At 53.1% G+C, this 11,710-nt stretch overlaps 1 protein-coding gene across 2 annotated transcripts; it reads right to left on the bottom strand.

Annotated features, from left to right (window-relative positions):
- Positions 1–5,681: 5,681 nt before the first annotated feature.
- QPCTL (glutaminyl-peptide cyclotransferase like) lies at positions 5,682–11,475 on the bottom strand. Of its 2 annotated transcripts, XM_032839089.1 has the most exons (7): positions 11,217–11,471; positions 10,582–10,725; positions 9,534–9,815; positions 7,942–8,094; positions 7,753–7,852; positions 7,125–7,241; positions 5,682–6,100 (listed from the first exon to the last, which is right to left on the bottom strand). In XM_032839089.1, exons 1-7 carry the CDS (start codon positions 11,424–11,426, stop codon positions 5,955–5,957), a joined length of 1,152 nt encoding a protein of 383 aa, XP_032694980.1. In that variant the 5' UTR covers positions 11,427–11,471; the 3' UTR covers positions 5,682–5,954. The 2 variants fall into 2 exon arrangements, with proteins under 2 accessions (XP_032694980.1, XP_032694981.1); XM_032839090.1 differs by lacking the exon at positions 7,125–7,241 and having other exon boundaries at positions 11,217–11,475.
- Between the last annotated feature and the right edge of the window lie 235 nt (positions 11,476–11,710).

Below are 11,710 nucleotides of genomic sequence, written 5' to 3'. Positions count from 1 at the left end.
CCCCAACCCTCTCCCTGCCCTCTACATCCCAGGGACCCACCAGCAGGGAGCAGAAGGCAGCTAATTTTGGTACTCCGCAAGGGTTCCCCCATTCTGGCCCCCTTCCGCCCGCTCCTCCCTCCCCCCCCCAGCCCCCTGCCCACCCCAGTTCTTTGTCTCTGGAGCTGTGTTCTGAGAGGCTGCAGGGTGCAAGGCTGTTACCGCCTCTGACCTGCCACACCAGGGCTCATCTCCTCTTTAGGAACTGGGGGCCACTGAGATCGCAGATCCGAGGTGACACTTTTCGTGGCAGCCTGCCATTTCTAGATGTTTTCCCCCACTAAGATAATAAAAATCACTGTTTTCTCCTTAACCTAAAGCTACCGGTTTCTTCACTTCCCCTGAAGGGGAGGAGAACGATGACAACAAAAAGTAGAAGTATAAAGATTCCCCTCCTCCCCTTACTGAGCTGTTGCCATCACTTCTCTCCCCCTCCCCCCCTCCAAAAAGCTGTGAAGCCCTTTGCCTCGCTCTTGACAGCGTGGGGGGCCGGTGGGCAGGGACTGTGGCTTTGAATTTCTGGATTGTTTTTCCTTCCACTCTGGGTACTCGTTCAGGCATTGGGGTCTCTGCAGCCCCGGCCATGTGTGTTTCTTTAGAATCCTCTGGTCGACGGGAGACCTTGGTTTTTCAGGCAGTTTGGGCTGGAGTATTTTCATTTGTTCTGTTTGGGGTTTTTTTTTTTCATCCTTGTGCTTCTGGAAGCTTCTGGTGTGTGGCATCTGACCAGTTTTGAATTGGTCCTTTCTATAAAATCAATATTTATAAGGCTGGGCCCAGACTGGTTTGTATGTTGTTCAGGGAGGGGGTTGGGACGAGAAGGGAGCCACGGAGCACTGCATGGTGAGCCCGAAGAGATGGGGAGAAGGATCCTTCGCCAAGTCCCTTAGCTTGAGATTATTTTTGACTCTTCATCTGTGTCATTTTGGATTCAAAAATCTCAAAATAGTAGTAGCTTAAACAAGATAGTTTTCATTTCTTTAGAAATCCCGAGTGGGTAGATAATGGTGGCCTTGAAGTCCTCAGGAACCCAGGCTGCTTCTGGCTCCCCGTCCTTCAGCCGTGGACCTGCTAGAATTCTGACTATCACCAATTTGCAGGAAGAGAAGGCTCCTGCCTCCCATAAGTATTTTACTCTACTTACATGTACATCTCACTGGTCCGAGCCTCAGCCACATCGAGCGGCTGCCAGGGAGACTGGGACATGTGGTTTTACAGCTGAGCACATTATGCCTAACAAAAAAAACTTACTAAAGATCTCTATAATTAAAGCCTCAAAACAGTCAATTAGTTTCTAAATAAAAAAAGGGGAATTAAGTCATTTTTAAAAATTCAAGTATAAAGGAATAGGGAAGAATGAATGGTGAGAGGTCATTAACAGTCTCTGACTTTGTTTTAAAGACTTATTTATTTGAAAGAGAGGGAGCACTTGTGTGCACATACTGGGGAGGGGCAGAGGGAGAGAGAATCCCAAGCAGGTGCCACACTCAGCGTGGAGCTGGAGACCGGGCTCAGTCCCATGACCCGAGCCAAAATCAAGAGTGGGACAGTTAGGGATGCCTGGGTGGCTCAGTTGGTTAAGCAGCTGCCTTAAGCAGCTCAGGTCATGATCCTGGCGTCCTGGGATCGAGTCCCACATCGGGCTCCTTGCTCGGCGGGGAGCCTGCTTCTCCCTCTGCCTCTGCCTGCCATTCTGTCTGCCTGTGCTTGCTCTCTCTCCCTCTCTCTCTCTGACAAATAAATAAAATCTTTAAAAAAAAAAAAAAAGAGTGGGACAGTTAACCCACTGAGCCATCCAAGTGCCCCAACAGCCTCTAACGTTCTTATCAGGGAATAAAAATGACCAGAGAGACTAGGAACAATCATGGTAGTTATTGAAATACTTGGAGTTTAGAATCGGAGAGACCTGGGTTTGGGTCTCAGCCTGGCTTTGTGGGATTTCCATGTTCTCTGGAGGGAGGGGCCAGATTACTTGGATTCTCCTGCTGAAACAAGGTAGTAAAAAAAAAAAAAAAAAAAGAATAATAAAAGCCTCAACTAGCCAATATACTACAGTTAAAGGATATACCACGCCGAAAATTTCAGGGGAAGAGACATGGAACCCCGAAGCCACTTTTGCTCTGAGGGCATTTGCTTGTGCCGACAAACGTGGGTTTCTACTCTGCAGTCTTACTGGGATAAGCAGGCGGAAGGCAGGGCCAAGGTGGGGAATCTAATAGGAGATGGGACCCCACCAAGCTACAAGCTCAGGTAAGGAGGACAGCCCGGAAGACTGTGGAGAAGAAGTTCTGAACACTGAGTAGGGCACAAGACCAAAGGAGAGAAGAAAGTGGTCCCTGAGACTGCAGATACGGGCTGGAGCTTGGCTCGGGTGTGTGGCGTCATCCTTATGTTTGGGGTACTTCTGAGCCGAGCTGTCTGACAGAAACAAACATAAATCCTCCGGGGTAAGGAATGCTCATCTAGAATCCCCACAAATGATTTTTCAGGCCATGAGCAGCCCACAGTCAAGTCACTCAAGTCACTTTATTTCCACGCATGGAAATAAAGCACCACGAGCAAGAACCAGCTGAGACAACAGAGCAAAACCAGATTCACAAGGTCTTTGATCGGTGAAACCGCCAGTCACGGATTAGAATACGGGTTTCCCCCACTTTCCAAAAGCTCAAATTATACCACTTGGCTTTCATAAAAGACCTACCGTAGTACAGTAATGGCTTTTTTCAGAGAATTGAAAATCTCTTTTGGATCTTTTTCTGTTAGTGAGAACAGGTACTAAGGTAGGGTGTGTGGGGCTTTTTTGTTTGTTTTTGCTTTTATTTTGTTTTTATTTTTTTATTTTTATTATTTTTTAAAAGATTTTATTTATTTACTTGACAGACAGAGATCCCAAGTAGGCAGAGAGGCAGGCAGAGAGAGAGGAGGAAACAGGAAGCAAGCTCCCTGCTGAGCAGAGGGCCTGATGCGGGGCTCGATCCCAGGACACCAGGACCATGACCTGAGCCGAAGGCAGAGGCTTTCACCCACTGAGCCACCCAGGCGCCCCTTGTTTTTGTTTTTAGGTTTATTTGTCAGCATTTTAGGTTTATTTGTCAGAGCAGAAGCAAAGGGAGAAGCAGGCTCCCTGCTGAGCAACTCGATCTCAGGACCCCAGGATCATGACCTGAGCTGAAGGCAGACACTTAACCGACCGAGCCACCCAGGCATCCCCTAAGGTCTTTTGTGGAAGTGCAGCGGCGTGACAAACTTGGAAAGTGGGGGATATTCTGCACTTAACAGATTACGAAAATTTCCACAGGATCGCTCTGCTTTCTGCGAGCAGGGCAAACGTGTAAAAGAGCTTGGAGATCTCTGCAGGCCACCCAGAACTAAATAATGGCCTAGCAGATGGGAAAGGGAAAAAGCCCCAGACACAAGAACCCAAAGTAAAAACTCAGAGGCTGAGCTCAACAGCAAATCAGACACAAGTGAAAAAAACGACTGATTGAACTACAGCTAGGTCCAAAAAGGAGCACAGAGGCAGAAACAAACAAACAAGAAAATAGAAAAGAATGTTATGGAAGATAGAGTGAGAATGTCTATAACACACATTCAGTTGACCTTCTAGAATCGGAAGAGACAGTGATGCAAAGATGATATTTTAAGACAGGATGGTCGCGAATTCCAGACTGATGAATGACACCGATTAGCCCAATGCATCGTAAGCGAATGCATTTTGAAGAAAAGTGCCTAGACACGTGATCTGCAGCCACTGATTTCTCTGAAGATGTTTCAAGTAAAAATGGGAATCCTGACAGTCCCTCCAAACACGGATTTGTGGGACGTTGGCACCCAGAGTGCTCAGGCATTGTGCTTCTCAGATAAACCTAGGGACCCTGTCAGAGTGCGAAGTCCGGGGGACAGACAGGAACTGGGGAAAACATCATGCCAAGCCGCAGCAGCCTCATCTGTGAAATGGGCTACCGATCCCTGCCCCAGATTCCAGGGGAAAGTGTGCATCAGGCCCCCTTGCCCGGTGTGCGGTCCGCAACCGCACATCGAGAGCCCAGGGCGTTAATAGCACACGGCTCCCTGTCTCTGACAGGTGATGGTCTCGCCTACTTTTGGGGTGGCTGTGAGATGAAGGGGAGACGGGGTGTTCTCACGTGCCTGCCACTGCGCCTGCCACACGAGGAATGAACAAAGGAGCCGTTCCTGTGGTTGGGGAGCCTTGCCACCCTTGCTGTTGATGTCTGTCAATTTCCCATTCTAAACTCGGGACTCGTGTCACCTCCACCTCTAAGAGGTCGTTAGTCTCTTCCCCTCCCTCACCTGCACCCACACCCGCCTCCCTCCCCACCTGCCCTGCTCTGGCTTGCAGCGAGTAGAGCCCCAGGAGGAGCTACTCTTCATCAACCATCTGTTGGCGCGGCACAGGTCATCTCTGGGAGTCGGGACATGAGGTTAGGAGTGGCAGCTGTGAGTGGGCACGTGGGCTCTGTCAACAACTGGGTCATGATCCTGAGCCCTCACAGCCTCCTTTGCAAAAGGAGAACCAGAAACTGGACCGACCTCAGGACTTGGGTGGAGACCACCTGAGCTGATAAGTGCTCACGGCGCCTGGGACGCGGGAGGGGCTCTGTACAGGTCAACTACTGTGGCAAGCCATGAACACGGACAAGTCTACATATCCTCGCTCGTTTGAAACCCTCAGCTTCAGCCCGTGAGTTCTCTCGAGGCTTCGAGCTGGCTTGGAAGGCCCGTGCTCACCTTTGCTAAGTAATCCTCCATCCTGGCCTGGCCTCCCCACTGCCTACCAGGGCTCCATCTGAGTCACAAAACTGGCAGGCACGGAGCCCCACAGGAGGACCCCCTCTCTAAGAGCCCTCCATTTTATGGTTTTCTTTTGAGTAGGTTTGCTAAGCCACTGGGAAGACCCCACACTGTATCCTTAAGGACAGCAGGTCCCCAACTTCTCTGATCGGGAGTCTCCCTCAGTGGCTCATTGCAGAGTCCCAGCCCCTCCCTGGAGTTCTGATTCAGGAGGTCTGGGGTGGAACCTGGAGTCTGAATTTTGTAGTAAGCACCCCCGTTGAGTCTGAACCTTAGCTCGGTTGGGAAGTACTCCCTCAACCCACAAGTGAAAAGGAAAGGATGGTTTGGTAGAACTCGTTGGCAGTGAATCCGTCTTACTCATTCCTCCCATGAATACACTCGAACTGTCAAAACCTAGCATTTCCCAAAGTGTCTTCTGAGGTACCCTAGGCGCTTCCCCATAAAGGGCTCTGGTGGTGAAATACTTTGGGGAGACAACACTGCACTCCCTCTTAATCTTGAAAATTCACATTGTGCAACGAAGAAACTCATTTAATGTTTCATCCCGTGTCTTCGATCCCCTTTTTCATGCAATACCTCGTAATGCTAATTCTGTAGAATATGTTTCACAGAAACACTGGTCTGTTGCCCTTGGGTCTGGCCGACTCGAGTTCCCAAATATTGGCTTCCACCTCCTCTGTTCCTGTGTCCAAGCACATCCCCTGTGGACCCCCACACGGCAGTCCATGGACATAAAAACACAAGCCACAGAGAATTCATTTGGCAGGGTGCTGTGACCGGTCCAGATGCCAGCCTGAGGTGTGCCAACCATGAAACTGAGACCCTGCTAACCTTCTAACCGACTGCTTCCTCCAGGACAGGGTCTAAGCCCTTATTCCTTTGGCTGCCACCCCCACAGTGGTCTTGACTCCTCCATGTCTTTAAAGAATGGTGGCTTGAGACAGGAAAGAGGGTCTTCCAATCATAGCGCAAGTAGAACCCATACCAAAGAAAAGGATAAGCCAGCATACCCCGGGGTAGCCTGGCCTGAGGTCCATTGGTTCCATGTGTCCTTGGCACGTCCTGGCTGGGCTCCTCTCCTCCAGCGTCAGCCGCGGAGGCTAGAGCCCCAGATACTCAGCCAGGAACACGGCGAGGATGCGGCTGAGGTTGTGCACTGTGGGGGGGTGCAGGTTGGCCTCAGAGTCGTGGGGTGTGTGCCACACGTCGGGGAAGGGCATGGAGATGAGGTGGAGCACTGGGACCCCTGGAAGGAGAGAGGGGAGGCTCGGTCAGACCGACCCAGGAGCCCAGACCCAGGCCCAGGGAAACCTGCCTCACCCCCCCACCAATCCAGAAGATACCCTGTCCTGGCACTTGAAGAACTCTGAAGGATGATTTTAAGCATGTGAGGGCAACATGTTCGTTTAAAAATATATACATATCCAGTACATGTATTGTTCTTATACACCAACTAGAGAAACTCAAAACATATGGGGTTATGCAAAGACCAGAAGAAGGGAAAGATGTCTTTGACCTCAGATTGCCAGGTATATTATTAGGCTCTTTTTCTCTTTATGAATAGCTCCCCTGCCCTTTTCTTTAAGACTTTATTTATTTGACAGAGAGAGTGAGAGTACAAGCAGGAGGGGCAGCAGGCAGAGGGAGAAGCAGACTCCCCACTGAACAGGGAGCCTGATGCGGGGCTCGATCCCAGGACCCCGGGATCATGACCTGAGCCAAAGGCAGATGCTTAACCCACTGAGCCACCCAGGCGCCCCAGTCTGTCCTATTCTAAAACCTATGTTCTGAACCCCTCTACCAGATGTCTTCCACCCTGGCTGTGTGGCAGAATCATCTGGGAGTTTTGTAAAACTAACTCAGAGACCCGAGATTGTGGGTCAGTGAAATGAAAAACGCCTGAAACGCAACTGGACATTTTTGGAAGCTCCTCCGTGATTCTGCGGGGCTCCCGCAGGGCCTTGAAAGACAAGTACTGGAATCTGTGCTCACTGAGGCACCGCCAGTAGTAGCTAACATTCTCTGAATGCTTACTGTGGGCCAGGCACTGGGCAAGTAATGTCTGTACGTGTATGATGAGCTCATTCGGTCCCCTCAACAAGTCTGAGGTAGGGGCTCTTAGTGCCCCCATTCTACAGATGAGAAAGTCGAGGCACAAAGATGTTCAGCAACTTGCCACCAGTCCCCGACCCTGGGAAGGGGCCAGATCCAGATCCCACCTGTCCCTCCCTTGGACACCGCCCCCCTACCCCCGCCTCCACAGCAAGTACCTCGACGGAGGAAGGGGATGTGGTCATCTTCTACGGAGCCAGGGGGCTCCCCCGGCTGGAAATACATCACTTCCTGGGGATGAGACTGTAGCAGGTTCAGGCGGTGCAGTCGCTTCTCTGGTGGCGGTGGGGGTTAGAAAGCAAGGGTCAGCCTCTCAGGGTCAAAGGGTCCCCTGTTCACAGACCAGGGCCAGGGCAGGGCAGGGGGGCTGGGGGTGAAACACTGATCACGCCCACAGGGATGCAGTTTGCTAACCCTTACCATGGTGCTGTGTTCCCGGTCTCCTCTATTCCCTCTGAGCCTAGAAGGTAGATCCCCCTACTATCGTTATCATCGTGCCCATTTTACAGATAGGAAATGGAGGCTCAGAGAGATGAAGCCACTAGTCCAGGTTCACCCAACTGGGAAGAGGCACAGCCAGAATTCAAAGCCAAGGCTACTGGACCCCAGGGCCTGTGTGGAATCACCACACTTGATTGCCGTGGGATCTTTGTGTGTTTCTGCCCTTAGAGAGACAGCAGGGAGGTGGAGGGCGGCTGGATGACCCCTCAGAGAACAGGTACCCGCCCCGCCTGGCTGTTCCTCCAGCATCCCAGGCCAGTGCCCGCCCCCCACCTTCATGCTTACCGATGCTCCGCAGCCGATGGAACCAGCGGGCTGTGTGAGGGAAATGACTGTAGAAGTTCGGATTAGGGGCGCCCAGGAGATCGAGAAGCATGAAGAGCTCCTAGGAAGAGAGAGGCCGGGTGGGTTATCGCCAACCTTGTGTCGCCCTCTCCCGCCCTCACCGGAACCCAATGGGGGCCCTGGTCTTACGATAGCCTGGATCCTGGTGGGGCCTGGGCTGTGGGGGGCAGACTCCATGAGCTGGGCCAGGTGCCGGGAGCCATAGAGGGAGTCCTGGGGCCCCCACTCCTTCAGGGCCTCTTCACCGTCCAAGAAGAGCAGCTGCAGAGTCACCGGGGCCTCCTGTGGGAGCCGGGGGTCAGGGCCAGCTGGGCTCCAGCCCTCGGCCTCGACCCGTCCACGTTTCCTGCCTGCCTGCACCACTGAATAGGGCAAACTAGGTCTCCTCACTTGCAGAGCGTGGGGGCCAGAAGTGCGGAACCTGAGCCAGACCACCTGGGTTCAAATCCTGGCTCCGCCCCTTCGTAGCCGAGCAGTAACTTACAGGTAAGTTACTAAGTTCTCAAGGCATCAGATGACAAAATGGGATTAATAACAATTCTAATCATAAGGTGCAAATCATAGGGTGCAAATCCAGGTCCTGGAACAGCGCCTGGCATATAGTAACTAAGAAGGAGCGGCTCTGATTATTATTATTATTCTCTAGGCTCCTTTAACAGAAGAGACGGACCCACAGACGAATCATTACGCAGTGAAATGCGCTTGGGACGAATGCTTCCAAGAACTCTGGGGTTCCAAAAGAACACGGGAAGGGAGTGGGGGATAACCTGGCCCGGGGAGCACTTTGGGTCTGCTGGGAAGGGACGTCTGCACGGAGGTGAGTGGGGGCTGGCCTGACAAAACGGGGCAGAGGGGTGAGTGTTTCCAGGCAAGAAGCAATAGGGCCAAGGGTTGGCACCAGAGCCAGAGAGCTTTGTGAAGAGGCCTGAGGGGGTCTGAACCACGGAAGGGGTCTGAGCAGGGGAGAAGCAGGAGGACATTTGTGCTTTCTTTTATTTTTTTTAATTTAATTTAATTTTTTTCTTTTTTTTCATTTCATTTCATTTTTTCTTTTTTTTTTAATTTTTTTTTTTTTTTGCACTTTCTTTCATTTGCAAATCCTACACATTTCTCTTGACGTAATTTACTGCCAGGTAATCTTCTGGACTCAGGGAATACAGCAGAAGACAAGAGCTCCCAAATCCCGGCCTGAGGGATTTTGATCTAGCTGGGCAGACGGACAAACACATCCACATTAAACACCATAAAGGCTTGGGATACTGACGGGGCTCTCTCAGGGCGGCTGGGAAACCATCTCAGAGGTGGTGACAGGAGTGGACACTTGAATGAAGGGTGGGAGCCAGCCAGGAAGATGTCTGTGAAATGCACGTTCTAGCCAGACCAAACAGTAGGTACAAACGCTCTCAGGTGGGAGTGAGCCCTGTAAGTCCGAGGAACGCGGAGGAAGTGGAGGGGTGGCTAGAGCGGGGTTAGGAGGGACATGGGAGGGAGAGGAGACTCACGGCCCCTATTAGAACTCTGGCTTATGTCTCCAATGGGGTGGGAGCCATGGGAGGGTTTTGGGCAGAGAGGAAACGGGATCTGACACTCAGGGGAGGGAAAGATCCCTGTGACTGCAAGTATGGAACGGAGATAGAAAGACAAGTCCAGGCAGGGAGGGTTGGGGGCCTGGACTAGGGTCGAGGCAGCCCCGGTCTCCCACCCTTCCCCCCACTCCTCACCTGCTCCTTGGCTCTACTCAGCTCCCTGTCGAGGGCCTGGGCCAGCTCCAGCAGCAGGGCGCAAGGCACAGCCGAATCCGTGGCCCCCACAAAGGGAGTCGACCCAGATGGGAAGAGCTTGGAGTCATAATGGCAGGCAAGGGTGAGGTGACGGGCAGCCCCTGGGTCCAGCGTGGCCACCACGTTGCCAAAGTCCAGTGGCCCCAGGGGTGTCGAGGCCGTGAAAGGGTCCAGTTCCACATGCCAGCCTGCAGTCAGGGTCCGCAGAGTAGCCTCCAGGAACTAGCGGCAGGAGAGAGGTGGGAGGGTGGGTAGGGACTGGGGAGGAGGTTGGAAGAAGGGCCATGTGACCTGAGCCATGCAGAGCACTTGGGCTGACTCCTAATCCCCACTTTGGTTTAAGTCATTCCCTTGACACGCTTTTGCTGAGGGCCTACTGAGTGCCAGGTGTGTCATGACCTTGCCTCTCCACGCCAAGGCTAATCCCAGCTCACTCGTCCATAGCACTCTCTGTGTGCCAAGCCCTGTTCTAGGAAGCCTGTAGGAATAGGGACTGTCGATGGCTCCATTTCATAGCTGAGAAAACTGAGGCACAGAGAGGTTAAGAAACTAGTCCAAGGTCACACTCCCAAGTGGCTGAGGTGGGATCTGAACTCTAGGGATAAGTCTTCAAATGACTAGATGCTTTCTGGGAGTGTGCCAGCCCCGGAGCCAATCTGTAATTTGATTGAAACCCTAGGTATAACATTTATTAGCTCTTGATTTGGCCAAAATGCCTAACTGCTCCGGTCCTCAGTTTCCATCTTCATAGTGAGGATTACATGGGTGCTCACCTCATAGAGCTGTTGCCTAGCACACAGTAAGCTTCGGCGGGGAGTACAGACAACAATACAGCCTAGTGGTTACCAACGTGGGACTCTAGATTCAGGTTAGCTCTAGTCAGAGTCCCAGCTCTGCGTCTTAGCTGCTTGGGGGATCTTGGGAAGAATGCCTATTTCCTATTCCCTGGCAGGCTGCGGGGCCAGGGGTTGGAGGTGGGGGCCCTTACCTTTCTGACTTGGAGATTGCCGGGGCTGCCCGGGGTCCGCACAACCAGCAGGGGGCGCAGGTAAGTGTTCCAGAGACGGTCTGGGTCCAGCTGCCCCACCACCCTCCGCAGCCGAGCTTCGGGGAGGCTTCCGATCAACCGGCCCTTAGGAATGGATGGGATAGGGAAGAGCTGAGCGTGAGAGCAACCTCCCTTCCGACCCCAACCCGGACGCCATCGCCCCTAAGAAACCCCGGTTCTTCCTCCTAATTCGAGACTCCAGCATTGGAGGTTTCCAGGATAAATGCTAGACTCCGGAGAAGTCCCTGTAAGCCCCTGAGGTCCAGCCCACCCCACTCCTGACGCGGAAATCAGGGCCGAGAGAGAGGAAGGACTCTTCCAAATAGCTGACTTTCGGATTAGAACCCAGAACTCCCAAGTCTTACTACTCCCGACCCTTCCTCTTCGGGAGAACCACCTATTGCAGAATAAGCCCGAAGCCTCAGTTCTTTCGCAACGGGCATGCGCTCTAACGATGGAGACCGCAGCACCTGCGGCTGGGGCCATCCGATACAGCCACGTCAACCTGAGACCGCAGGGAAGGGGAGGCGGGGATCGAGGGCTCCTGCGGTGCCCCTGTCCCTGCCCAGCCTCACCCGCAGCTCCCGGCCCCGCGGCAGCTCCTCAGTCTGGCGGAGCCAGCCGCTCCAGATGGTGTAGAACGCCGAGGCCACGGCCAGGGACAGCAGAAGCAGGGGCAAGAAATGCGCCCGCGGGAGCAGGCGGCGCTTGGGCGGTGAGGGTGGCTCCAAGAGGCCACGTTCCCCGATCCGCAGCCGGGACCGCCCGCGGCCCCCGGAAGGCATGGCAGCTTCGCCCAAAAACCGGTCTCTGACCGCGGATAGTTTAGGCCCAGCCAAATCCCACCCCATGGAATCACCGGACCAATGAACAAGAAGAGCGGCTGCACCATCCCACCCTCCCTCGGTCAGTGAAGCCAATGGGGACTGTGGTCCTGAGAACACGCCTCCTTGTCTCCCTGGGGCTTTTGGGGTTGGTTCCCCTGAGAGTAGCACAACCCCAAAAGGGAGCGCGAAAGGGGTAGGCTCCGCCCCAGCGGAGGAAAGGAAGCCAATGAGAAATGTTTGAT

This window comes from Lontra canadensis, unplaced genomic scaffold (assembly GCF_010015895.1).
Source record: "Lontra canadensis isolate GAN:19392208 unplaced genomic scaffold, GSC_riverotter_1.0 scaffold107, whole genome shotgun sequence".
Lineage (NCBI taxonomy): Eukaryota > Metazoa > Chordata > Mammalia > Carnivora > Mustelidae > Lontra > Lontra canadensis.
Note: the sequence above shows the minus strand (reverse complement) of the source record. Positions and strands in the feature narration are given on the sequence as shown.

Excerpts from the sequence above, each read along its gene's own strand:
- QPCTL (XM_032839089.1), bottom strand. The coding sequence starts at position 11,426 with ATGCCTTCCGGGGGCCGCGGGCGGTCCCGGCTGCGGATCGGGGAACGT. Across the intron at positions 9,816-10,581 it reads GCAATCTCCAAGTCAGAAAG|TTCCTGGAGGCTACTCTGCG; the intron begins GTAAGGGCCCCC and ends TCCTGCCGCTAG. Across the intron at positions 7,853-7,941 it reads CCACCAGGATCCAGGCTATC|GAGCTCTTCATGCTTCTCGA; the intron begins GTAAGACCAGGG and ends CTCTCTTCCTAG.